This window comes from Stenella coeruleoalba, assembly GCF_951394435.1.
Source record: "Stenella coeruleoalba genome assembly, chromosome: 19".
NCBI lineage: Eukaryota > Metazoa > Chordata > Mammalia > Artiodactyla > Delphinidae > Stenella > Stenella coeruleoalba.
In genome coordinates, this window is record NC_137165.1 from 7229773 (window position 1) to 7255704 (window position 25932).

The 25932-nt window shown below is 41.8% G+C and overlaps 2 protein-coding genes across 15 annotated transcripts in view; one reads left to right on the forward strand and one right to left on the reverse strand.

Annotated features, from left to right (window-relative positions):
- The window catches only part of LOC307177115 (myosin-8), a 32855-nt gene extending 20113 nt beyond the window's left edge, over positions 1-12742 (forward strand). Inside the window, exons 21-38 of the mRNA XM_079903923.1 lie at positions 1362-1604; positions 1697-1873; positions 1950-2095; positions 2180-2270; positions 2357-2746; positions 3180-3306; positions 3641-3759; positions 3886-4082; positions 5240-5423; positions 5508-5673; positions 5769-5893; positions 6835-7143; positions 8365-8568; positions 9552-9677; positions 9761-9931; positions 10116-10220; positions 10786-10881; positions 12098-12742. Coding sequence (XP_079760049.1) covers positions 1362-1604; positions 1697-1873; positions 1950-2095; positions 2180-2270; positions 2357-2746; positions 3180-3306; positions 3641-3759; positions 3886-4082; positions 5240-5423; positions 5508-5673; positions 5769-5893; positions 6835-7143; positions 8365-8568; positions 9552-9677; positions 9761-9931; positions 10116-10220; positions 10786-10881; positions 12098-12247 — 3126 coding nt within the window. The 3' untranslated portion in view covers positions 12248-12742. The remainder of the gene's footprint in view (positions 1-1361; positions 1605-1696; positions 1874-1949; positions 2096-2179; positions 2271-2356; positions 2747-3179; positions 3307-3640; positions 3760-3885; positions 4083-5239; positions 5424-5507; positions 5674-5768; positions 5894-6834; positions 7144-8364; positions 8569-9551; positions 9678-9760; positions 9932-10115; positions 10221-10785; positions 10882-12097) is intronic.
- The window catches only part of LOC307177111 (uncharacterized protein), a 319987-nt gene that overhangs the window by 183645 nt on the left and 110410 nt on the right, over positions 1-25932 (reverse strand). For 4 of the 14 annotated variants that reach the window (XM_079903919.1, XM_079903909.1, XM_079903915.1 and 1 more), the window contains exon 1: positions 19334-19452. The exons of 4 other annotated variants lie outside the window; for them this stretch is intronic. The gene's annotated coding sequence lies outside the window, so the exon portion shown is untranslated. Of the gene's footprint in view, positions 1-19333; positions 19453-25932 lie in introns of those variants that run through there. 6 more of the 14 variants (XM_079903910.1, XM_079903917.1, XM_079903916.1 and 3 more) reach the window with 2 other exon arrangements.

Consider the following 25932-nt stretch of genomic DNA (forward strand, 5'->3'; position numbering starts at 1 on the left):
CCAGTCTTAAGAGCCCTATTCCCTGAATACAAGTGTATGAGATTGTATTTACACTCATAAAAGACAGTTATTCTTATTGCTCTCTGTATCTCTTTTCCTCAACCCCCAGGATTTAGCTCAATAAATTCATTTGCAGTTACTTGAACTGAACCACCACGGTGGAAGACAGAGCTAGTGATCTCTGTGAGTCTTCCTGTGATACTGATCCTGAGTTCTCAAGGCCTCTGTTTATTGGTTAAAGAAGAAGTTGTAAGCAGAGTGGGGGCAGGCTTGGCATCAGCACTGTGGCCAAATACAACCTCCCATTTCCTTGGCCCAACAAGCCCAACAATGTCATGAAGAAATCTGTAAAAAAAAGGATAGTTTTCTTAAAATGTTTAAGCTATTTTCAACTTTTCCTTCTGATAAGCTCACTTATATGAAGGTTACATTTTCCCAATCACAGCCTCTTCATCTTAACCTCTTTTCATAGGTATTATCATTAGTCAGTGAGTAAATATATACTGAGTGTATGACTATTAAAAATAAAAGCAAAGGAACCCTCGAAGTCCTCATTATCAAATGTTTAAGCATTTTAAAAACTTAAGATATAAACAAACACTGAGAAGTTAAAGAAATTCCCCAGCCCAGAGTAATAAGGTCGTGGCTGAACTGATTTTTATGAGTCCTTTAATCATTTATAAAAACCTCACTGAGTTATGTAGTTTCTCAAAATTACAAGTTCTTATACAGTCTAATATTCATTTTGAGACTAATAGGTAATTCTTAAAATGGAAATGGAAATGGAAGCCCTGGGCAATTATACAGCACTGTTATGGTCTATCAGGGAGGTTTTGAGTATATGAAAAATGCTTCATGGAAATGTATTTATAGGCATAATGTTACGTAGTTTTTCTTTTTAAAATTCAATGTAGCAACTAGTTGTTTGAGGCAATTTGACTAAGTCAAAAATCTTTGAATAATATAGTTGAAATGCTCTTAGCAATCACTTATTCCAATCCTCTTTAATTACATGAGATAACTGAGGGTAAGAGGAGTAAATCAATTTGTGCAAGGTCATACATATGGAGGCAAATTTGGGACAAGAACCCAGGCTTCCTTTGGTCCTTCCACTCTTCTACACAATACTTTTTAAAATAGTCAATTGCTTCAATCCAGTCATTTTTCAGGCTAATTTGCTTCTAAATCTATAGTGCCATATCTAATTAGCTATGTTTCTCCAGACAATGGAATGATGTTCAATTAATTTATATTCATACTGAAAAATTCATTAGCATTCAGTAAACACTACTATTTTGTGCAAAGAACAAGTTCAAAATAAGCAACAAATTCTCTAACCAGCTCAGCAAATCTCTCCACAGGAAGCTGACGCCTTGGCTGATGCAGAGGAAAGGTGTGAGCAACTGATTAAAAACAAAATCCAGCTGGAGGCAAAGATCAAGGAGGTGACTGAGAGAGCTGAGGATGAGGAAGAGATCAATTCTGAGCTGACGGCCAAGAAGAGGAAACTGGAGGACGAATGTTCGGAACTGAAGAAAGACATAGATGACCTTGAGCTGACACTGGCCAAGGTTGAGAAGGAGAAACATGCCACAGAGAACAAGGTATGAAATATATTTGTATACAGCATATAGAGACTTTGACATCTAACTAAGCTGCTTTAGAGCAGAGATAATCTCTTCCTTAACCTTTCTAGGTGAAAAACCTCACAGAAGAGATGGCAGGCCTGGACGAAGTCATAGCTAAGCTGACCAAGGAGAAGAAGGCCCTCCAGGAGGCCCACCAGCAGACCCTGGATGACCTGCAGGCAGAAGAGGACAAAGTGAACACCCTGAACAAAGCTAAAGCCAAGCTAGAACAGCAAGTGGATGATGTGTGTTTTTAATATCCATCTGAAAGGTTTTTTTTAATATACTTTAAATTTTTAACAAAGTTTATTTTCTCGTTAGCTTGAAGGGTCTCTAGAACAAGAAAAGAAACTTCGAATGGATCTAGAAAGAGCCAAGAGGAAACTGGAGGGTGACCTAAAATTGGCCCAAGAATCCATAGTAGATATAGAAAATGACAAACAGCAACTTGATGAGAAATTTAAAAAGTAGGAACGCCAGAAAAAAAATTCTACGCGACATCATCTTTCAATTCTTATGGGCACTAATACACCTTGTTCTTCTGTCTAAAGGAAAGAATTTGAAATCAGCAATCTGCTAAGCAAAATTGAAGATGAGCAGGCAGTAGAAATTCAACTACAGAAGAAAATCAAAGAGCTGCAGGTGAGTCATCTCACCTCCATTTGTTTCTGCACCCAAAAACACTGAAATTGAGGTGAGTTCATGTTAATGTGCTGTGTCACTGCCAGGCCCGCATTGAGGAGCTGGAGGAGGAGATCGAGGCAGAGCGGGCCTCCCGCGCCAAAGCAGAGAAGCAGCGCTCGGACCTCTCCCGGGAGCTGGAGGAGATCAGCGAGCGGCTAGAAGAGGCCGGCGGGGCCACTTCGGCCCAGATTGAGATGAACAAGAAGCGGGAGGCCGAGTTCCAGAAAATGCGCAGGGACCTGGAGGAGGCCACCCTGCAGCACGAGGCCACGGCGGCCACGCTGAGGAAGAAGCACGCGGACAGTGTGGCCGAGCTGGGGGAGCAGATTGACAACCTGCAGAGGGTCAAGCAGAAGCTGGAGAAGGAGAAGAGTGAGCTGAAGATGGAGATCGACGACCTTAGCAGTAATGCAGAGACCATTTCCAAAGCCAAGGTACCCAATACTGTCTTCAAATGAGCAGAGTTAATAACCTGTAAGAACCCTCATTGCTCTCTGGTGTTAAACATTGTTTGTAGGCAGTTTATAGCACTGATCTAAAATTTTGTATTCTAATATATTCCATTTTATTTCATTTTTTTTAAATGCTGGATATAATCTGTTAAGATTATTTCAAAATCTACTTTGTCAGTGTCAAGTATCATTGGGATAAATGAATGAGTTCCAACAATGAGCACTTTGGGGAGATTACGCACCCGTCATAGCTGAATCCTAGCATGCTCCACAGAGTTGGCGCCATCAGTTTCTACTCACACTTGACGTAAATTTATTCACTCTAAAAATACTTTAAGAATCCAGTGGTAACTTTTTTTTTTTTTTTTTTTTACTGTATTCAATGTCTCATCTTTCATGGGTACCTGTACCGCAGGGAAACCTTGAAAAGATGTGCCGCGCTCTAGAAGACCAAGTGAGTGAACTCAAGACAAAGGAGGAAGAGCAGCAGCGGCTGCTCAGTGACCTGACGGCTCAGAGAGCGCGCCTGCAGACGGAAGCGGGTAGAGATCTCCCTCAGGCCCGCGATTATGGCCTAGACAAAAGCAATTCCGGGGGTTCTGAATTAATAGCAATACTCCCATATTAGAGGGGAGTAATCAACTATAGGAATTTACTGAGCGGGTTAGAAAAAATTTAAAAAAGCAAGAAAGAATCAGCAGACTAGTTTATTTGTTACACTACAATAGCAATACTGCTTTTTAATCTAGCCAGTTCTGTAACAATATTTATAATTAGATAAAGTATATATTTGTCATGTACGTATAATTATATATACAAACTTTAGGCTTGTTTGTTTATGCCATAAACAAATTCCTTTACTTCGGTAATTCTTAGGTGAATATTCCCGACAATTGGATGAGAAAGATGCTTTGGTCTCTCAGCTTTCAAGGACCAAACAAGCATCTACGCAGCAGATTGAGGAGCTGAAATGTCAGCTAGAGGAAGAAACTAAAGTAAGTTTTACCAAAAGTATTCTTGACTGATCAAATCTAAACATATTCAGTTAGGTTCTCCTTTAAGTGTGTAAGTTAAATATCACTGAAGAAATGAATTAAGTCACTGAACTCATACCTCCACAGGCCAAGAGCGCCCTGGCCCACGCCCTGCAGTCCTCCCGCCACGACTGTGACCTGCTGCGGGAACAGTATGAGGAGGAGCAGGAAGCCAAGGCTGAGATGCAGAGGGCGCTGTCCAAGGCCAACAGCGAGGTGGCCCAGTGGAGGACCAAATACGAGACGGACGCCATCCAGCGCACGGAGGAGCTGGAGGAGGCCAAGTGTGTGCTGTGAACTCTAGAGGAGGGACATGACATGGTTTCCTAGCTGCCCAGCTCAGCAACTCCCAGAAAACAGCTGTGATGATGATAACAAAAGCAGAAGCTACCCTAAGTGCATGCTGTGTGTCAAATACTATCGTATATTAACTCATTTCGTTTTCTTAGCAACATTACATTGCATTATTATTCGTATCCCTGTTTTACAGATGAGGAAATTGAGACTGTGAGAGGTTAACCAACTAACACAAGAGCATATGATTAATAAATAGTACAGCTGGGATTAGAACCAGACATTCTGATTCCAGAGACCACCTTCTTAAGTATTGTAGTACAAAGACAGATCTCTTAAAACTCATGCTGGAGGCCATCCGAACTGTGCATAATGTTCATAGTTAGTCTGAATAAAGTAAAGCCTTAGTCTGGGTACAGACCAAAGGAGACCTTCAGGTAGATCTTCCAGAGCATCAGGGCTAAAGGTTTTTGTGTACATTAGGCATGTATAGTTGGCACACAATTGGGAGTAAAGCAAGAACGTAGACAATTCAGAAGGAATAAAAAGAAGAACCCTGCCTTTGCTTAGACTACCTGAATTATCCTGATTTATTTATCCATTCCTCTCAGGTGAGACTGACCAAATATATATTATTAGAAGAAACTGACTATTTTTCTCTAGGAAGAAAAGTATATAAAATAAAATGGAAAGTCTGAGAAAGCAAAAGAATATGCCCAGTATATCTGTGACCAATAAAATATCTAGTTAGTCTCAAATCCTTTTTGGAATGAGATGAGATCTAAATCAATCAATAGAATTGCCCTGGCTAATCATTCTCCATACCGTACTCAATCAGAAGCCCTGAATATCCTGAAATCATATGCTATAAGATACATACATACAATGTCTGTAAGATACATACACACAGTGTCAGCTCCAACAATGGCCTCTAACAATTCAACACCTAAAAGGACTTGAGTCCAGCTGTTCACCGCTTTGGACCTTTTCACAGTTTAATCCATCTAGAAAGCAGTACTGGCTACCACAGTTTTGAAAACCATGCTACTTGACATTGTAGAAAAAAGGACTATGAAAGGGGGCTGAGGAGTTTAGCACTTGCCCCTGTTCCTGACCTCTCTCCTTAACTGCCTGGCTAACTTTTTAGGAAGAAGCTGGCCCAGCGTCTGCAGGAAGCTGAGGAACATGTAGAAGCCGTGAACGCCAAATGCGCTTCCCTTGAGAAGACCAAGCAGCGGCTCCAGAATGAAGTGGAGGACCTCATGCTTGACATGGGGAGGTCTAATGCTGCCTGCGCAGCTCTCGATAAGAAGCAAAGGAACTTTGACAAGGTGGCCCAGCCTGCTCAAACTCCATCGATGTTTTACTTAGTCTCCCTTTCTCCTTCCATTAGCTGACAATTTACTGCTTTTCAGGTCCTATCAGAATGGAAACAGAAGTATGAGGAAACCCAGGCTGAACTTGAGGGCTCCCAGAAGGAGTCCCGTTCTCTCAGTACGGAGCTGTTCAAGGTCAAGAATGCCTACGAGGAATCCCTGGAACACCTTGAAATGCTAAAGAGAGAAAATAAGAACTTGCAGCGTGAGTGCTCTTCAACTTCCCCACCCTATATGGCCCTGGAAAGACCTTTCCATGTTATATCAGTCTGACCACTTCTCTCTTCTGTTCACCCACAGAGGAGATTTCTGACCTCACTGAGCAGATTGCTGAGGGAGGGAAGCAAATCCATGAACTGGAGAAAATAAAGAAGCAAGTGGAACAAGAGAAATGTGAAATTCAGGCTGCCTTAGAGGAAGCAGAGGTACGTATATTGATGTTGTGGGGGGAAAATCAAAGATAAACATTGGTGGAAACACCACTGTTTTCATTGGGCAATGGTACTATGAGATGGATCCATTATTACAGAGCAGGTGAGAATCTGAACTCATATAACCTTTATGAAGGGCAATTTGGCAATAGTTATCAAAAGTCTTAAAAATGTAATAATATGACCTATCAGTTCTATTTCTAAGAATCTATCCCAAGAAAATTATCCTAAATGGAGGCAAAGTTTAAACACAAGATGTCCAATCCAAAAACAAGGTAAAGCAAACTATAGAACATCCGTATGATGCAATTTTCTACAGCCATTAAATGTAGTTAATATGGGGAAATATTTATGGTAGAGGATAATTTTTAAAGCAAGACACACATTTGCATATACAATATAACTTTATCATGTATAAATATATATAAATAGGAAAAAAACTAGAAAAAAATGTACATTAAAATTGTGCCTCTAAGTGGAGGAAAAATAGGAAAGTTTTGTTTTTATAAATTACCCCACATTCTACAATGGACACATATTTTGTAATCAAAATTATATATATGTTTTAAAACTGAGAATTTCTACAACAGGAATTAGTATATCACGTGAACATTTTAATTTATAGAACGGGAGAGAATTCCTGTTTACTACACATAAGTTTAATCATATAATTTTCGTTACTACTCATATGAATAATATTTGTATAGCCCTTTATACTTTACAAAGCACCCTTATTACAGAGTTGCCCAATAAAGTCTATGACTGAATAAATTAAAGGATGATTTACCTAGTAGGGTCCTAGAGCTCTTTTATTGTACTTTGTAATATTAGACAAACTGATATTAGTAAGAGTTTGGCTCACAAGGGAATACCCTCCAAATATTCATTTCCCATTATTAATTGATTATTAATTAATTGATCACTGTTTTGTTAAGGCATCTCTTGAACACGAAGAGGGAAAGATCCTGCGTATCCAGCTGGAGTTGAACCAAGTCAAGTCTGAAGTTGATAAGAAAATCGCTGAAAAAGATGAGGAAATTGACCAGCTGAAGAGGAACCACATTAGAGTCGTGGAGACCATGCAGAGCACGCTGGATGCTGAGATCCGGAGCAGGAATGATGCCCTGAGAGTCAAGAAGAAGATGGAAGGAGATCTGAATGAAATGGAAATCCAGCTGAACCACGCCAACCGCTTGGCAGCAGAGAGCTTGAGGAACTACAGAAACACCCAAGGGATCCTGAAGGTAGATGGGTCCACATTAACAGCCCAGACAAGTCAGGGAAGTGACCCATCCATCTCCCATTCATCACAACACCTTCTTGTTACACCATCTTTTTTTTTCCTTTTAACAAATTATACAGTTCATAGTATGGAGGTAGCTAAAAATAAATACACATAGAATATATATTTATTTTTGGCTGCTGCAGGCGGGCTTTCTCTAGTTGCGTCGAGCAAGGTCTACTCTTCGTTGCGGTACGCAGGCTTCTCATTGCGGTGGCTTCTGTTGTCGCGGAGCACGGGCTCTAGAGCTCAGGCTCAGTAGTTCTGGCACACAGGCTTAGTTGCTCAGTGGCATGTGGGATCTTCCCGGACCAGGGCTCGAACCCATGTGCCCTGCATTAGTAGGCAGATTCTTAACCACTGTGCCACCAGGGAAGTCCGAATATATATATATATATATATATATATATATATATATATATATTTATTTATTTATTTATTTATTTATTTATTTATTTTTTTTGTGGAACATGGGCCTCTCACTGCTGTGGCCTCTCCTGTTGCGGAGCACATGCTCCGGACGCACAGGCTCAGCGGCCACGGCTCACGGGCCCAGCTGCTCCGCGGCATGTGGGATCTTCCCAGACCGGGGCACGAACCCATGCCCCCTGCATCGGTAGGCGGACTCTCAACCACTGCGCCACCAGGGAAGCCCCAAATATATTACTTTTAAAGAAACGTTATATAAAAGAAAAAACAGAAGCCCAGAGATAAGCTATGATACGAGTGAAATGAAAAGACTTTGGCACCAATAGGCCCGAGGTTGAGTCTTAGTTTTGTCACTTACTAGCTGCCTGATTTTAGGCAAGTTATTATAACCTTTCAGAACCTCTGTTTCTTCTACAAATTAAGAATGAAACTACCCACCTCATAGGGTTACTTGTGAGGATGAAGTGAGAAGACAGATGTCAAGTGCTGGGTACAGCATATGGAAAATGCTCCATAAATTATAGATACTGGTGACTCGCACATGAAAAATAACCAGTTGATGGCATAAAACACAACAAGAATCAGTCTCCTGATAATCCTCTCTCACCTAAGCAGGTGACATCCCCATTTTCATGCTCATTCAAATGACAGGCCTGTCATTTCCCATTCCTGGCACCAACGCATTCTTCCAGTTCATCTCCTGGGATGTGCACATCCTCTTCAGGGTGTCTAAGCCTTTTTATTAACTTAACAGGATACCCAGCTCCACCTGGATGATGCCCTCCGGGGCCAGGAGGACCTGAAGGAGCAGCTGGCGATCGTGGAGCGCAGAGCCAACCTGCTGCAGGCCGAGATCGAGGAGCTGCGGGCCACCCTGGAGCAGACGGAGAGGAGCAGGAAGACGGCAGAGCAGGAGCTCCTGGACGCCAGCGAGCGCGTCCAGCTCCTGCACACCCAGGTGAGACCCTCACATCAAACAAACGCTGGTGTACCGTAAAGTGACGACTCAGAATTATAATATGGAAGTACTCTATTTTTATAAATATGTGTATATTTAAAAGGATCGGGGAGATGCTTTAAAATATTAATTGCAATTACCTTGAAGTGATGCGATTATAGATGATTTTTTGCTGTGTGTTCTTTTTAAGATTTTCTACCAAAACGGGGCAGGGGTATTACTTTTTTTATTTAAAAATAAGATTTGACTCTAGATTATTTTGAAAACCATGGTGTGGAGTAAACTTGAATAAAGATATCTGTTGACTCCAAAATCTGAAAATGTTCCACGTAGTGTTTCTCATCAGGAGCACTTCAGCGTTCAGCATTGCTATGTCTACAGTCCCTGTGCCTTGCAGGACATTTAGCGTCACTGACCAGCCTGGGCGTTAAATGCAGCAGCACGCCCTAGTTATTCTGACAACCAAAAATATCCACCCCCATACATTTCCAAATACCCACTGAGGTGATATTGCTTCCCTTAGAGAACCACTGGGTTGAAATTTTAAGAAAGTGTTTTCGTAAGAGTAATTCAGTATTCCCCAAGGGAGCAAACCGTTCAAGTTAACAGAGAATAGATTCCTTCTAACTGAGAAACTCTCAGTACCAGGCTCTCACAAAAAGAATCTACTCTTTTCTAATATTTCCAACCTTTTAAGGACAGAACACTAGCAATGTCTGGTTGACATATAATTGAAAGAGCAATTAACTAATATAGACATTCTTGAACCTCCACGTCCTTATGCATAAATCAGATGGACATTGGGGCAGTGGCGGGGCGGGGGGAACCAACCGTGCAAATGATTAACATTTTGCACTGAACAAATATTTAAAGTTCAGTGAAATGTTGCCATTAGGCCCCCTGCATAAGCCAACGAGTAATACATTTGTAAAACCCCAAGTGTGCAAACTGCAGGTCTTGTAAATTTCCACTACTTTTAACAGAACACCAGCCTGATCAACACCAAGAAAAAATTGGAAAATGATGTTTCACAACTCCAGAGTGAAGTGGAAGAAGTAATTCAAGAATCGCGCAATGCAGAAGAGAAGGCCAAGAAGGCCATCACTGATGTGAGCAAATGAGCATTTGTTTCATGAAACTGTGTGTTACCTGCCATTACCAGGTTTATTATACTGGTTTATTTACTAATTAGGCGGCCATGATGGCCGAGGAGCTGAAGAAGGAGCAGGACACCAGCGCCCACCTGGAGCGCATGAAGAAGAACCTGGAGCAGACGGTGAAGGACCTGCAGCACCGCCTGGACGAGGCTGAGCAGCTGGCCCTGAAGGGCGGGAAGAAGCAGATCCAGAAGCTGGAGGCCAGGGTGGGTCTCTCAATCTCTCTGAATCCGGGAAGTGAAAACGGCACTCCCCCATCCTTCTCTCTTCTTGTATATTGGCTCCCATCCTTATCCTATGGCTGGGGACAGCCACCCAATATCTTCAGTAGGTCCTGAGTTAATTAACATCCCCCAAGACTGACTATATAAATATCTTTCTTGATTGTAGGTACGTGAGCTTGAAGGAGAGGTTGAAAGTGAGCAGAAACGTAATGCTGAGGCTGTTAAAGGTTTGCGGAAACACGAGAGAAGAGTAAAGGAACTCACCTACCAGGTAAGGGGAAGAGCTTTCTAGAATATCCAGACTTCCTGCACAAAGGGAAACTGAAAACCGGGTGACTATGTGGTACTCACAAATAGCTACATATTAACTTGATATCTATGTAAGGGGCAGATGGCACAATCACCTATCACAGATCCTTTCCTAAGCTAGGAAAATCAGGAAGGCCTTTAGAAAACAGCGTAAGTGAGGAAAGAATATAGGTTTCAAAGACAGATAAACTGGTATTAGTCCTGGTTTGGCCTCTCTTACTTTTATAAACTTGGATAGGTTACCTAACACTCTAAACCTTAATTCATCACCTGTAAAATAGAATAAAAACATCTACTCACCAGAGTAGGAAAGTAAGGATTAGAGACGTGTATAACTCTCCAATATAGTGCCTGCACACAGTGGACATTTAACAAGAGTGGCTACTGTTAATACTATGAAGGAAGCCTCAGAGTTGACCACATTTACCCCAGGCCCACCTGCCATCATATCAAAGTGATTTACTTCACCACCTGTAGTGGGTTTATTTCCTTGGATTCAATGCAGACCATTTTTTTCAAACTTCCAGACTGAGGAAGACCGCAAGAATGTTCTCAGGCTGCAAGACCTGGTAGATAAATTACAGGCAAAGGTGAAATCGTACAAGAGACAAGCTGAGGAGGCTGTAAGTATCTTTAAGCCCTTGAGGGAAGAAGAAAACTTCTTTGAGGGTAGAAAGTGTATTAAGAGAATGTGTTAATGAGAAAGAAAGAGACCAAGTAAGAATATGTCATTCTTATTTTAAAAGAGATGATATAAATATGAATTTCTCCCCAAATCCTAATTATAGAATAAGACTTCAAGACATTTTTATTATTAAGCAATTTGTAGGGGTCGGGGGAAAAAAAGAAAATTCCAAATAACCCACCTTACTTGATAGCTGCAAAGAACATCCAGTAGAAAATCTACCACCATGATAAATATTCCTCTCCCTCTAGAAATGCACAAAGTCAACTGTTCTCAAAAGCCAAACAGAAATCTTTCACCCCAGCTGACTCCTTCCCTCACTACCAGTGTCATCAGCAGGGACTTACCCCTGCACATTCGCTGTAGCAAATTAGGATGCGCTGGAAGATTCTCCAGCTTCACTTTTCCTGGTTGTTCCCCACTCTCCCAGACACAATGTAGTGGGTAAGAGGTAAGAAAAGGGAACATGAAAGGGAGAGGCACGAACGGTAGTAAGTCCAACCAACAGAGGGCATACTTTCTTCCTATCCCCATCCCCCCACCCACAGCATCTCTGTATACCAGAGTCAAAATATATGGCAAAAACATTTCAACTGGCATTTTCCCAAAGTTAGAATTTGACTTTACATTTACTTTCTAACCCCTGTGACCAAGCGTACGTGGGTCTCTTCCTCCGTTCCACCCAGTCCATACATCATAAATAGATTTCACGTATACATGGGTTTGACATAATGAGCTTGTTTCTTCCATTTCAAAACTGTTTCTTCTTTCATTCTTTAGAGTGAAAAATGTAATTGAAGTTACAAGTTCTGTCTGGATTTTTTTTTTTTTTGCGGTACGCGGGCCTCTCACTGTTGTGGCCTCTCCTGCTGCCAAGCACAGGCTCCGGCCGCGCAGGCTCAGCGGCCATGGCTCACAGGCCCAGCCGCTCCGCGGCATGTGGGATCTTCCCGGACCGGGGCACGAACCTGTGTCCCCTGCATCAGCAGGCGGACTCTCAACCACTGCGCCACCAGGGAAGCCCTCTGTCTGGATTTGAAATCAGATATGACAAACAAACCATAAGAAGGAAATATCTGAGTTGAGGAAATAATCCTGTTTGTGACAAGTGCAATGAGAACCACAAAGTCTAACTCTCACAACTTTTTTCTTAGGAGGAACAATCCAACGCTAACCTTGCCAAATTCCGCAAGCTCCAGCACGAGCTGGAGGAGGCCGAGGAACGGGCTGACATTGCCGAGTCCCAGGTCAACAAGCTGAGGGTGAAGAGCCGGGAGGTTCACACAAAAGTCAGTCCAGAGTGAACACATCTGCATGATACTGCCAAGGGGCTGAAGAAATGCACAAAATGTGCTATTTTGGGTCACTTGCTTTGTGATGTTTTTCTCTTAATGCTGAATAAATAAAAACTACAGTGAACTGATAAACTGAACCAGACTCAGTTATTTCCAAAATTATTTATTCTCAAACACAGTTCTCACCTAGCTATTATTTTTTTAACATTATATATGGCTTTGTGGAACATTCAATATTTGTACCTCTCTCACCACCCAGCATCCCTTTCCCAATCTCCAGCTCCACCACACACACACACAATTATCTTTCACTGGACTTAATTTTATTAAATCTCTCTAGATTGATACAAATTACTAAGGAAAACACTCACTGAGGTTACCCCTTCAGACAGGGCACACTCATGCACCCACTCCACAGGTGGTTGCTGAGCAGCTACTATGCGCCGGGCACTGCTCTCAGTACTATGGGAATAGCAGTGAACAAAGCATAGTTCCCTCCCTCTGGGAACTTATATTCTGCAAGGAAAGCAAGGCAGTCAACAAATAAGCAGCTGTGTCTACTATATTTAAAATAGATAATCAACAAGAACCTACTATATAGCACAGGGAACTCGGCTCAGTATTCTGTAATAACCTAAATGGGAAAAGAATTTGAAAAAGAATGGATACTTGTATGGGTATAAATGAATCACTTTGCTGTACACCTGAAACTAACACATCACTGTTAATCAGCTATACTCCAATATAAAATAAATTTTTTAAAAGATCTACAAAAAAAATAAGAAGCTGTGTAATGTGTCAGATAAGTGCTCATGAGAAATAAAACAAGTAAGAGGGAGGCAGTTAGTACTCTGTAGAGAGGAGTCAAGTAAGGCCTCTCTAATAAAAGGACATTTGAGCTGAGACCTGAAGGAAGCAAGAGTATTCCAGGCAGAGGGAACAAAAGAAAATGCAAAGGCCCTGAGGCAGGGGCAGCTTGGCATGTCCCAGGGACAGGAAGGAGGCCAGCAGGGCTAGAGGAGAATGAGCAAGATAGTTACGGCATAAGAGAGGAACCTGGGACCCCAGGGATCATGCAGGGCTTCAGGGCCACCTGAGGGCTTTTTTCTTCACTCAGAGTAAGATGGGAAATCTTTGGAGTGTTTTGAACAGAGGAGTGATATTAACACACATTTTAAAAGAATCACTCTGGGGACTTCCCTGGTGGCACAGTGGTTAAGAATCTGCCTGCCAATGCAGGGGACACGGGTTCGAGCCCTGGTCCTGGAAGATCCCACATGCTGTGGAGCAACTAAGTCCATGCACCGCAACTACTGAGCCTGCGCTCTAGAGCCCGCGAGCCACTGAGCCCGCGTGCCGCAACTACTGAAGCCCGCACACCTAGAGCCCGTGCTCCGCAACAAGAGAAGCCACCGCAATGAGAAGCCTCTGCACCGCAAGCAAGAGTAGCCCCCGCTCGCCACAACTAGAGAAAGCCCGTGTGCAGCAACGAAGACCCAACACAGCCAAAATGAATAAATAAATAAGTCTTTAAAAAAAAAAAAAAAGAATCACTCTGCTGCATTGAGAATACACTGAAGGGGGCAGAGGTAGAAACTGTGAGACCAGTTAGGAGCCTACTGCAAAATAAAAGATAAAAAATGACAGTGGCTTACCAGAGAGATAGGCACTGGGAGATGACAAGAAGCAGATGGATTCTAGATGTACTGTGAAGGTAGTGCACATAGGGTTTTCTGACAGACTGAATGGATGAGTGGGTGAGAGAGAGAAAGAGAGAGAAAGGACTTACGAAAAGAGGAAGAATAAGACAAGAAAGATTTAGTGCAGTATAAACATGAGGAGTTTGGTATCTAGAAAGACAGGAAGCAGTAGAACAAAAATGCAATCTAGACAAAAATTGTACTTTATGCACTCCTGTCCCTCTTCCACCTTCTACCATCCACACTCCCCTGCCTCCCAACCCCTATCAGCTTCATTCCTTTACAGTATAAACTGCACAGGCCTCAATCGCAAAAATGTCTAAAATTAATAACAGTTTAAAACAAAAAAATTCAAAATACTCTCCTAAATTAAATTTTGGATCAAAGAGGAAACCAAAAGTAGAATCACAAAAACTTCTAGAAGTAAACATAAGAGTAAATCTTTGTGACCTTGGTTTACACAAAGATTTCTTAGATGCCAACACCAAAAGCACAAGCCATGAGAGAAAAAATTGATAAACTGGATTTCATCAAAATTCAGTTTCTGCACTTTGAAAAACACTGTTAAAGAAAATGAAAGGACAAGCCACCGACTGAGAAAAAGTATTTGCAAATTATACCCCTGATAAAGGACTTGTGTCCAGAGTACATACAGAAATCTATATCTTCACTAAAAAGAAAACAAATCACCCAATTTTTAAAGAGCCAAAAGATTTAAACAAACATTTCACCAAAGAAGATATACACAGAGCACATGAAAAATGCTCATCATGAATCATTAGGAGAATAATAATTAAAACATAATGAGATATCACAACACACCTATTACAATGACTAAAAGTCCACGTGTTGGCCAAGAGGTGGAGGAACTGGACCTCTCACACCTGCTAGTGGTCATGTAAAACAGCATAACCATTTTGGAAAATAGTTTGGCAGCCTCTTAAAAAGTTAAGAAATTACCCATTTGTTCCAGTCGTTCCACTTCTAGGTATATTTACTCAAGAGAAATGAAAACATACGTCCACACAGAAACTTTGAACACAAATGTTCACAGCATATTTATCTGTAATAGCCCCAAACTGAAAACAACCCAGATGGCCATTAACAGGTGAATGGATAAATACATTGTGGTGAATCCATATAATGTAATACTACAAAATGATAAAAATAAACTATTGGTCTTCCCTGGTGGCGCAGTGGTTAAGACACGGGTTCGAGCCCTGGTCCAGGAAGATCCCACATGCCGCGGAGCAACTAAGTCCATGCACCACAACTACTGAGCCTGCGCTCTAGAGCCCGGAGCCACAACTACTGAAGCCCGTGCACCTAGAGCCCGTGCTCCGCAACAAGAGAAGCCACCCAAATGAGAAGCCCGCGCACCGCAATGAAGAGTAGCCCCCGCTCGCCGCAACGAGAGAAAAGCCCGCCCGCAGCAATGAAGACCCAACGCAGCCAGAAACAATAAATAAATAATTTTTTTAAATGATAAAAATAAACTATTAACACACACAAAAACATGGATGGATCTCAAAATAATAATGCTGATTGAAAAGTAGTCAGACCAAAAAAGTGTAGACTCTATTATTCCATTTATATAAAATTCTAGAAAAAAAATGAATCTATAGTGACTGAAAGCTGACCAGTGGTTGCCTAGGGATAGAGAGGCAGGATTTATGGGAGGCACAGATGGACAGTAGGATGTATTACAAAGGACCAGGAGGAAACTTTGGGGGTGATGGGCATGTTCGTTATCTTGATTCAGATGATGGTGTCACAGTGTATACATATGTCGAGACTCTTTAAATATGTACAGTTCATCATACATCAATTATATCCCCATAAAGCTGTTAAAATTTTTCATTGGGGGAAATACTACAATTATAGTGCTTTGGGAAAATAATAATTACGATACTGTATGTCAAACTTTAAAGCCAGAGTTATAATTTTTGATAGGAATTACATTAAATCTATTTACCACTTTGGGGAAAATTAGCTTACTTACTATGTTGATTCTTCCAATTCATGAATAAAGTATGTTTTTCCATTTATTTAGATCTTCTTCAATTTCTTTCTTCCTTGTTTTACAGTTTCCAGCATACAAGTCCTGTACATGTTTTGCTAGATTTACACCTAAATTCTTCTTTTTCTTTTTGTTTTTAAGTAATTGTAAATTGTACTGTATTTCTTTTCTTTTTTTTTTTTTTTTTTGGCTGCATTGGGCCTCTGTTGCTGCGCATGGGCTTTTCTCTGGTTGCAGGGAGCGGGGACCCCTCTTTGTTGTGGTGCACAGGCTTCTCATTGCGGTGGCTTCTCTTGTGGAGCACGGGCTCTAGGCACGAGGGCTTCAGTAGTTGTGGCTCTTAGGCTCTAGAGCACAGGCTCAGTTGTTGTGCACGAGCTGAGTTGCTCCATGGCATGTGGTATCTTCCCAGACCAGGGATCAAACCTGTATCCCCTGCATTGGCAGGCAGATTTTTAACCACTGTGCCACCAGGGAAGTCCCTGTATTTCTAATTTTGGTGTCCACATGTTCAGTGCTAGCATACAGCATAAAGAAATATAACTGATTTTTGTATGTTTATGTTATACCCTGAAACCCTACTGAACTCACTTCATAGTTCTGAGTTTGGGGGGAAATTCTTTGTGATTTTCTACATCAACAATCATGTACCTCAGAAAACAACCACTTAAGGTGAATCTAAATTAATTAAAATGAAGTCCAAAATTACACAGTAAATTGTGGGGGAAAAGTCTGATTGGGATTTTATCATAAAAATCAAGTCAGAAGTACTGAAATAAATTTATTTTCTTATACATCACAAGATTTACGTTATAACTGCATCTCTGTTAATTCTTAGAACAAAGAATGAATCAATGTTGGAGTTGAGAGGAAAGGAACATCGTTCTCACAATCTTGTATGATGTGGCACCCTTTATGTTTAACTTTTGCAATGCAATCATAAAGAATGTCCTTTTTTGCAAAAACTGTATGATGTCTTCATTGATATTTTAAGGGTCTTCCTAATCCTTTGATCCTAAACTCACTCTCTTGAAGCACTTATTGGATCATCATCATCGTCAATGTTCAGAACTTTAATTATTAACTAGTTCAGTGCTGCTGCATCACCCTGGCCAGTGGCTTTGCAAAATTCAAGCAGTTTTCTAATACCACTTTCAACAACTTCATTAAATTCTGAAAATTTGGCAGTATTTGTCATTTTACTTTGCAGTCATGTTGCACTGACTATTGCATATTTACAACAGCTGAAAATCAGCATGCTCATGTACTAGGGAATAACAAAACTGACTCCATATTAGATCTGTTTCTTTTACTTTAACCTTTGTACTCTATCGTTTTTGCTACAACTTAATTGTTGCCTATAGCCTGAAATATACAAGATTAGCCAATTCTCAAGGCTCTGGTCTTTACAAGTGTTAACACTTTTCCATTCATATAGAGGTAAAAAGTTGCAGAACAGAGAATAACATTTGTCTTGTTGGAGGTTTACAGAAACACCATGATCTGACCTACTTGGACAGCTGCAAGAACAAAGGATTCTGACACCAAGTCTGCAACAGCTAACAACACTCCCTCCCTTTTAGTATAAAAAAAAGCCTGAATTCTACCTCAGGGAAGCTGGTTCTGGACCATCTCACCTGAGGACCCTAGTCCACCATTTTCTCGGTCTGCTGGCTTTCCGAATAAAGTCACTATTCCCTGCCCCAACAACTCGTCTCTTGATTTGCTGACCTGTTGTGTGGCAAGCAATATGAGCTTGGGTTCCGCAACAATCATTAGAGAATACTTACTGTTTTCTTATGCCACATCACTACTGTGGAGACTCTAATAACAGGCATTATACTACTGCAAACCTTAAAACAGTCATAGCCTTTGCCCAGAAAGTCTATTCTATAAATATCATAAAGATATGCATAAACATATACACACATATGTTTACAGGAATATTTAAAAGAAAAACAAATTAGCTCACCCTAAATGCCCCAAAATAGAAAACTGTCATAGGATGGAACGATATGTAACTATTAAAAATCATGATGTAGAAGAAGAGTTAATATTATAAAATTTCCCATAATCTGTTAAGTTGTAAAGGCAGAACACAAAATCATGCTTACAGGCTGATACCCTAATTGTGTATTTGTTTAAAGCACGTTTAAAAAAAACAAAAGTGTGTATGTGTTTACAAACATAAAAAAAAAGGTGTAAAAGGACTTAATCCAAATTTAGGTAGAGATTACTTCTATGCTAAAATCTTAGAAGTGATTTAAATTTTTCCTTCAGTATGTTTTTCAATCTTTCTACAATGTGTTCCTCACTTTGGGAATTTTTTTAAAGGCTCATATTTTTTAAATACAATAACTAAAAGTAACGTGCTTAACAGGACTTCATATCCAATTCTCATCAAAGACATGGGTATAACTGACAACAGAAAGGTGAAGAGGAGAGGGTCATTTAATGGATGAGACCATTAGCACAACCACTAAAAGCTGTTTGTTGCCTTTCATCCAAGTTTTCGGTAAGCATTAACATTCCGGGGCTAACACGGCAGCTGTCAGTGAGCAAACTTAAATTCTGCCTCCTGGCTGTGACAGAGGTTTGGGCACATGTTACATTGACACCAGTGTCCCCAGGCACCTTCACTGCGGACTTAGCCGGTCACATTTTCCTAAGTGGGAAGCTGAAGAATCAGCTGTGGGCAGATGGAAAGAACCTCAACTTACTTAAGGATGGAATTTACCAGCCTGATTCCTCCCTCCTGGCTCCAAGCGCCACCAAGATGCTGCTTCCGGAGCCCACGAGAGAAAAAAAAAAGCCTCTTCGCTGATGAAGGAGAAAAACATTCCTCTTGGGGAACACACCCAAAACAGGGCTTTTCTTATATTATAGTAGCCTGACCTTCCCAAGAGGTCGGGCTATTTTCTCAGCTCCTCACAGAAATAATGGCTTATGGCTCTCTCTCGGGGAAACTGAGGTACAACACAGAAAGAGCCCTCAAATTACGAAAAATGTTAAGAGGATGGATGGGAAGGTGGTATCTTTGGAACAAAAGAATCATATTTTTTTCCGGTATATTCTGAAAAATAATTCTATTGATACCCACAGTTTTTAGTACCCCAAAATGGATTTAGCCCTAAGTATATGTATATGCAATGTAATCAAATACCTATAAACGTACTGAAGAACTTCAAATGGAATTTGGCGACTTGAGAATTTTCAGAAATTTCCTCGCGGCCCAGTCACGTCAAGAGCCGGGGGTTCGAATTTCCTCACCACTTCCAGTTTCACACCCTCCCACCACACACACAGTTACGCTCTGGAATCGCGGAGCTGACGAGGAAAGCCTGCCTCTCTCACAAGCTCCAAACGTACACTCACCGGCTACGGCCCCTCACCGTCTCCCGGCTGGTCCCAACCATGGCGGAATCCCGTCCAGCCTTCCCTTCCCCGGTGCGCACTCCTCCCATGATGCCCTGGGGCGCACCGGAAGCAACTCCTCACCTCTCTGGGAAATTGAAACCTGGTTTCTTCTTGGTAGTTATCAGGTGTTTCCTTGGAAGCCCCACGGCTGCTGATTCTTTTCACGTGTTTTCAATAATGTGCTCCACCCACCCTCCCCTAACTAGATGGTAAGCTGTTTGAGAGAACCAATTTCTAATCCACAATGCCTGGAACAGTGTCTTTATAAGCCATTTGTTAAATGAAGAGCAGATGCTAAACTTTTTGTTTGACAGAACGAAGCAAAGATGAGTAGAAAAACAGCAGATAACAGAGCCAACCCTCAGCAGAGAATATGGAAGAATAGCGTTACCTTTATAATAACAGCTGGCATTTAAAACCCTAAATCCTTACCTTAGTTTGCAAGGCTCTAAGCATCTGGCCCCTAGCCGCTTCTGCCACTTCATTCCTTGCTACTGTAACCCTGGCTCCTTTCATCCCTGCCCTACTCGCCTTTATTCTGTTCCTGTGCAGGCACGTTCCCCTCCCAGAGCCTTTGCACTTGTTTTCTCTGCCTGGAATACTGTGCCCCGTTGACATTCTCCTGGCTTGCTCTTTCTCTAAGTGCTCAAATATCATCTCTTTAGAGAAACTTATCCTGATTGATCTATTTCAAACCCACACAGCCACTGTTTCCTTATCCTAATTGTCCTTTCCTTCAGAGAATTTATCCCTAATTGACATTTGATATCTTTGTTTGTTGTCTGTCCCCACATAGGCACACACTAGAATAAAATTTCCATGAGGGCAGAGACTTTGCCTGTTGTGTTCCCTAGTGCTTAAAATCTTCCCAGCATGTAGTAAGCCCTCAATTAATGTTTGATGAATAAACAATTGAATAAGTGCATGTTCCCTGTTACTGGCTCTGTGCATTACAGCTTCAAAATTAGCAATTCCATACGTGAATTTCATCACCATCCCGGTTTTGTAAGAGATCTCAAGCTGGTTCCATCTAGCCCCATCTTGGTCAAGTTTGAGGATTTTGCCATCATACCCCCAACCACCTTTTGGGTAGGGTGATAAATTTATCTGGGTTTGCCCAGGATTGTCCTGATTTTAAAACTGAAGTCTCAGGAATCTCTTCAATTCCAAGCAAATTAGGAAGGTTGGTCAACCCTGCTTTGAGGTATCTAGGCTCCATCTTCCTCGTCTTGTTTTATGGTTGTGAGTGTGTGGAATGAGAAGGTGGGGGGTGGCAGTGACTTAAAAGTGTTCTGGGCCATCTGGAGAGGAAATTGGCTATATGTAGTGGGTAGAATGGGAGGACTGGATGGACAGTAGTCAGGCTGTGGTAAGCTGATGGGCCTTACCAAACAGCAACAAAAACGAGATGAAAGAACAATGTAGAAGATGCTGTCCTGGCTTCCAGAGCCCTCTGGCACAGGCAATGGTTGGTACATTCTCTAGAGAAAGTTCCTGGCTTCTAAGTCTCAGGCTCTGCTGTTGACATGGCCTCACCCACTCCATGTCACTTTCAAAAAGTAGCCTGTCATGCATTTATTAACTCAGTTGTCACAAGAACCCCATGAGTTAGGTATTATTATCCCCATTTTACATATGAAGAAACTGAGGCTCAGAAAAGTAGAATAAGTTGTGCAAAATAGTTTAAATAGTGAAGTCAGGATTTGAACCTCAGTATTCTGCCTCTCAAAGTCCACTCTTAGGGCTTCCCTGGTGGCACAGTGGTTGAGAGTCCGCCTGCCGATGCAGGGGACACGGGTTCGTGCCCTGGTTCGGGAAGATCCCACATGCCGCGGCGCGGCTGGGCCCGTGAGCCATGGCCGCTGAGCCTACGCATCCGGAGCCTGTGCTCCGCAGTGGGAGAGGCCACAACAGTGAGAGGCCCGCGTACCGCAAAAAAAAAAAAAAAAAAAAAAATTCCACTCTTAGTCGCTACATTATCATAAATCTTTTTTTTTTTTTGGCTATGTTGTTTCATACCCCAACAGTTGAAATTAAAAGTAATTGATCACGCTTTTCTTAGTTCTAATGAGACTTTAAGCACTGAAGAAACCAAAATACAACTACTAGACAAAAAAGGGCAAATGACGTAGACCCTAACTCTCACAGGCATCAGTCAGGATTATGAGGCCAGATAAGAAAGTCTCCAGTTTACTGGCCAGACCTAACTGGTAGAATTTCTCCTCTGAACACAGTGTTCCCACGCCATGCACACACTCTCTCCATGATGTTTTCAGAGAAGGATGCCTCGTTTGTGTGTAATGCTGAGAAGCATGTATAATACTGAGCGTGTTAGTGTCTTGACAGGATCTTGCAAAGCCAGAAACAGCTGTCTTGTAGTGAAAACACAAACTGGACTTGGAGTCAAACCAGACTTGTTCTAGCTCCCATTCTGCCGCTTACTAGCCGTATGACTAGTCTATCCAAGCCTCAGTTTTCCAACCTGTAAAACTGATAAATCTATGTCCTCACTGATTGAAGGAAAATCAGTTTAAATAATTCTCTGGATAATCCCCCATCAACTTTTTGCTTTGCAAAATTGTAGTGTATAAATGCCAGCAGTGTGGAAGGTTATGTATTGCACTTGAAAGAGTTCTGAACTAGCGCTCTTGGATCTGAGAGTAGAATGGGTGGGGGGGGGGGGGTCTGTCTAATTAATTAGCATGAATAAGGTAACCTGTCCAGAGCCTCAGTTTCTGATTCTGTACCATCAGGGTTAGATTAGGTAATATTCAAGGTTCCCCTCTAGTTCTGGAATCTAATATTCTCACTCAATATTTTTAATTAGGCGATTAAATATAAATTTGTATCATTCACTAATGTACCTGTCCTGTGACTTTTGCCCAGAAATGTCTGTTTCTGGCTGGGGAACTTCTTGCTGCTTTTGGAAATTTCATCTGTTACATAAGCTCTTAGATAGTTGTAACGGGCAAGGGATGAGCCTCCTATCAGCACAATTAACTGCCCTTTCTTCTCTGCAGAATGAACTTGATTGATTACACCTGTTTCCTGGGCCGCTCTATTTGGCCCTGCTGCTGCTTTCTCCATCCAAATCTGCATTTCCTCTGAATGCACCTTATATAGCGATTGGTGGAGAGATTTGCTCCCAGGGAAATCAGGAAAACTTTTTCCTCCTCCGTAACACCTGCTCACTCCTGAATCCTTGCCTTCAAAGCTTCCACCCCCACCATCCTGCTGACATTAATGTCAGGATCATCTCTCTGACTGACCCAATGCCCTTTTCATGGTCCTCCTTTTCTCCATCTTCTCTGTAGAGCTTTCTACTACATCCTCTCTCTTGAAAATACCACCCTCTCGAAAATACCACCTCCCTTGACTTCTTCTGACGCTAAGAATAAAGTTCCCATCACTTTAGAGTTGACAGAATGATTCTGTAACAAGACTGGAGAAAACGCTCATTGACAGAACTCCTCTCAGGGCTGGGAGAGATGGAATGATGGTGTGGGGTGTGAGCTGTGGACTACTGGGCATAGTGGTGGGATAAAGATGAAGCTCCCAAAGGGAATATGTGAGTAAAAATAGGTGATCACCAAACTTTCTAAGGATAAAAGTGGTGTTCTTTACTTGAGGACTTTTATTTTGTTGAGTAACCAGATGAGTAGGAATGCAGGTCAGTGGCAGAGCTAAATGGCTCCATGTAACAGAGGAACAACTGAGTACCCGTAGGGGTCGGGCAGACACCTCAGGGGAAGAAAGGAAATCACCACCTGCATCAGTGTGAAGGAAAATGGACTTCGCAGAAGTCATTGCTGCTGGAAACTGAATACTTTAGGGGATGTAATATAATCCTCTTCTAGTCTGCTCTACAAAATCTCCAGTAAAGTTTGCATTGCTCACTTACGTTTTTTGTGCTGGTGGATTATTTGCCAAGGTCTGTGTCAAGGTTGTTACAGATTGAAGCATACTGTTTGGCACCGGCTGGAAGCAGACTGCCTGCGGAGACAGCCACATCTTGACAGTACCTCATTGGATCCCCACACTATCCTCATGACTTGGGCAGAAACAGAACTATGTTTCTGATTTTGCAGCGGAAGGGGAAAACATCACAGCTGTGAAGGGAGGTGACGGGACTTGCCATTTACGGCAGTAAATGACAGAAGTGACATGTGGATCCACGTGGCTCTTTTGACTCCAACAAGATCTCACTCAGGTATTTGTTTACCTGAAGAATAACCTTTTTTTTTTCCACTCTCTTTGTCTTCATTTCCGCTTCTCACCTCCTCAACATGCAGCTTTTCTCTGAGAACCCAACTTCTTTAATAAGTTCAACCAACGGCATAGAGGTGACACCCTCACACTCACAGACCTACATCTTCAGTCTTAATGTCTCCTGTAAACTTTGAACCCTTATCTCTACCTACTTAGCTGGATATCACCATCATCTCAATCTCAATCTGTCCAAAATCTAAATTCATATTTCTCCCCTTTCAGTATTTCTCCTGGGCTGCTATCATGCCCCTAGATTTCTAGGCTGCAATGAGGGCTGGACGAAAGGTAGGATCCTCTGATTCCTTTTTCCTCCTCAAACCCAGCATCATCAAAGTCTTGTGGATCCTGCCTTCAGGGTATCCCTTGGGTTTTCTCTTTCCTTTTACATCTCATTTCTGTACTGCTTAATCAAGGCCCTCTTCATTTTATACCACGATTATTTTTATATTCAATGCAAATAGATATTACTTGCATGTTTAATATATGTTGAGAGGATTTTAATATATTAATGTGGGATAGGGCCTCAAAAAATAAGTCTAGAGGACTTCCCAGTGGTCCAGTGGGTGAGACTCCACGTACCCAACGCAGGGGGCCCGGGTTCGATCCCTGGTCGGGGAACTAGATCCCACGTGCATGCCACAACTAAAGATCCCGCGTGCCACAACTAAGACCTGGAGCAGCCTAAATAAATAAATAAATATTAAAAATAATAATAATAAGTCTAGAGCTCAGAGAGGTCTTAAATGAGCTAAACATATTCCTTTCACCTCCTGGGGTTCTCTTTTTGCCAGGCCTAAACGGGACAGTGAGGCAGACAACTTCAAGCCCACACAATACTCTTCTTGAATCTACAGGATGGACCAGGAGATACCAGGGCACAATCACTGTGAAAGCCAGCCCTCTGGTGCCATGAAGAGTTTTAACACAGATCTGAATTTATAGGGTCATCCAGGGGTTAATTCTAACTGCCCACCTACTCCCATAAATCATATCAGAGCCCGTATAATCGTCTTGGCAAGTTGTACACCAAGATTTTCTAAATAGTTGCTAAGTGGTTCTAGGACCTCAGGTTCTCCCTCTCCATTCTATTCTACCATCAGTTCTATACTAATCTTAGATGTATGTGTGTGTCTACACACACACACACACACACACACACACACACACACACACACACACACACACACACACACACGTTCACTTTTCTGCTTAAACCCTTGAAAGGTTCCCCAATGATCTCAGAATAATGTCCTGACTCCTTCCATGGGCATTGGGAGCCCATCACAGACAAGCCCAGCCTGCTTCTCCAGCCTCACCTCCATGTTACCCCCAACCCTTCCACCCAGGCTTGCCCAGTCCACCTTCCTAAAACACACCTGGGAAGTCTCATTTCTAACCACAATCCCTAAGTTCCCTAAGCCTGGAACCTCCTCCCTGTACTCTTAAAATCTGCCTCCTGTAAGAGAGAGTAGAGGATAGAGGAAAAGGTGAGGCTTTGGAATCAGCAACCTGCGATGCCAATTCTGGCTCCATTGCCTACTAGCTGTGGGGCCTTTTGGTCAATCACTTAACTCCCTTAGGCCTCAGTTCCCCATATGGACAATGGGAATAATAAGAATATAAACAGTATAACCCCCTAAGGCTTGCAGAGAAAAATAAACATAATAAAATATACAAAAATGCTATGTAAACTGGAAAGAATTACGAAAAGCATTATTATTATTATTATCTCCACAGTCACCATCCCCTTCAGATCTCTTCTCTCCTCCAAAGCAGTATCATTATCATTAATAACAATTCTGAGAATATATTACATACACAACATACCTTACGGGTTTTAAATACCTTGTCCATACATCTATTCCACTGTGCATCTCATTCATCTTGGCACTTAACCTTGGAAAAGTAATTTATCTTTTCGTGTCTATGTACTCTCTTCCCATGTCCATTATCACCTCCTTTGGAGCAATGTCCCTATTTCATATCTCCTTTCCCCACTGCCAGCACTCAAAAGTGATGGGCTTGCAAAAGTGAAAGGTCATAGGCATTGGCTCTAGAGCCAGAGAGGATTTGAATCCCATTTCTGTCACTTACTAGTTGTGTGGCCTTAGGCAGTTTATTTAAACTCTCAGTGACCCAATTTCTTCAGCCATAAAATGGGAAGGGTGGGATAGGGAGGGTAGGAGGGAGGGAGATGCAAGAGGGAAGAGATATGGGAACATATGTATATGTATAACTGATTCACTTTGTTATAAAGCAGAAACTAACACACCATTGTAAAGCAATTA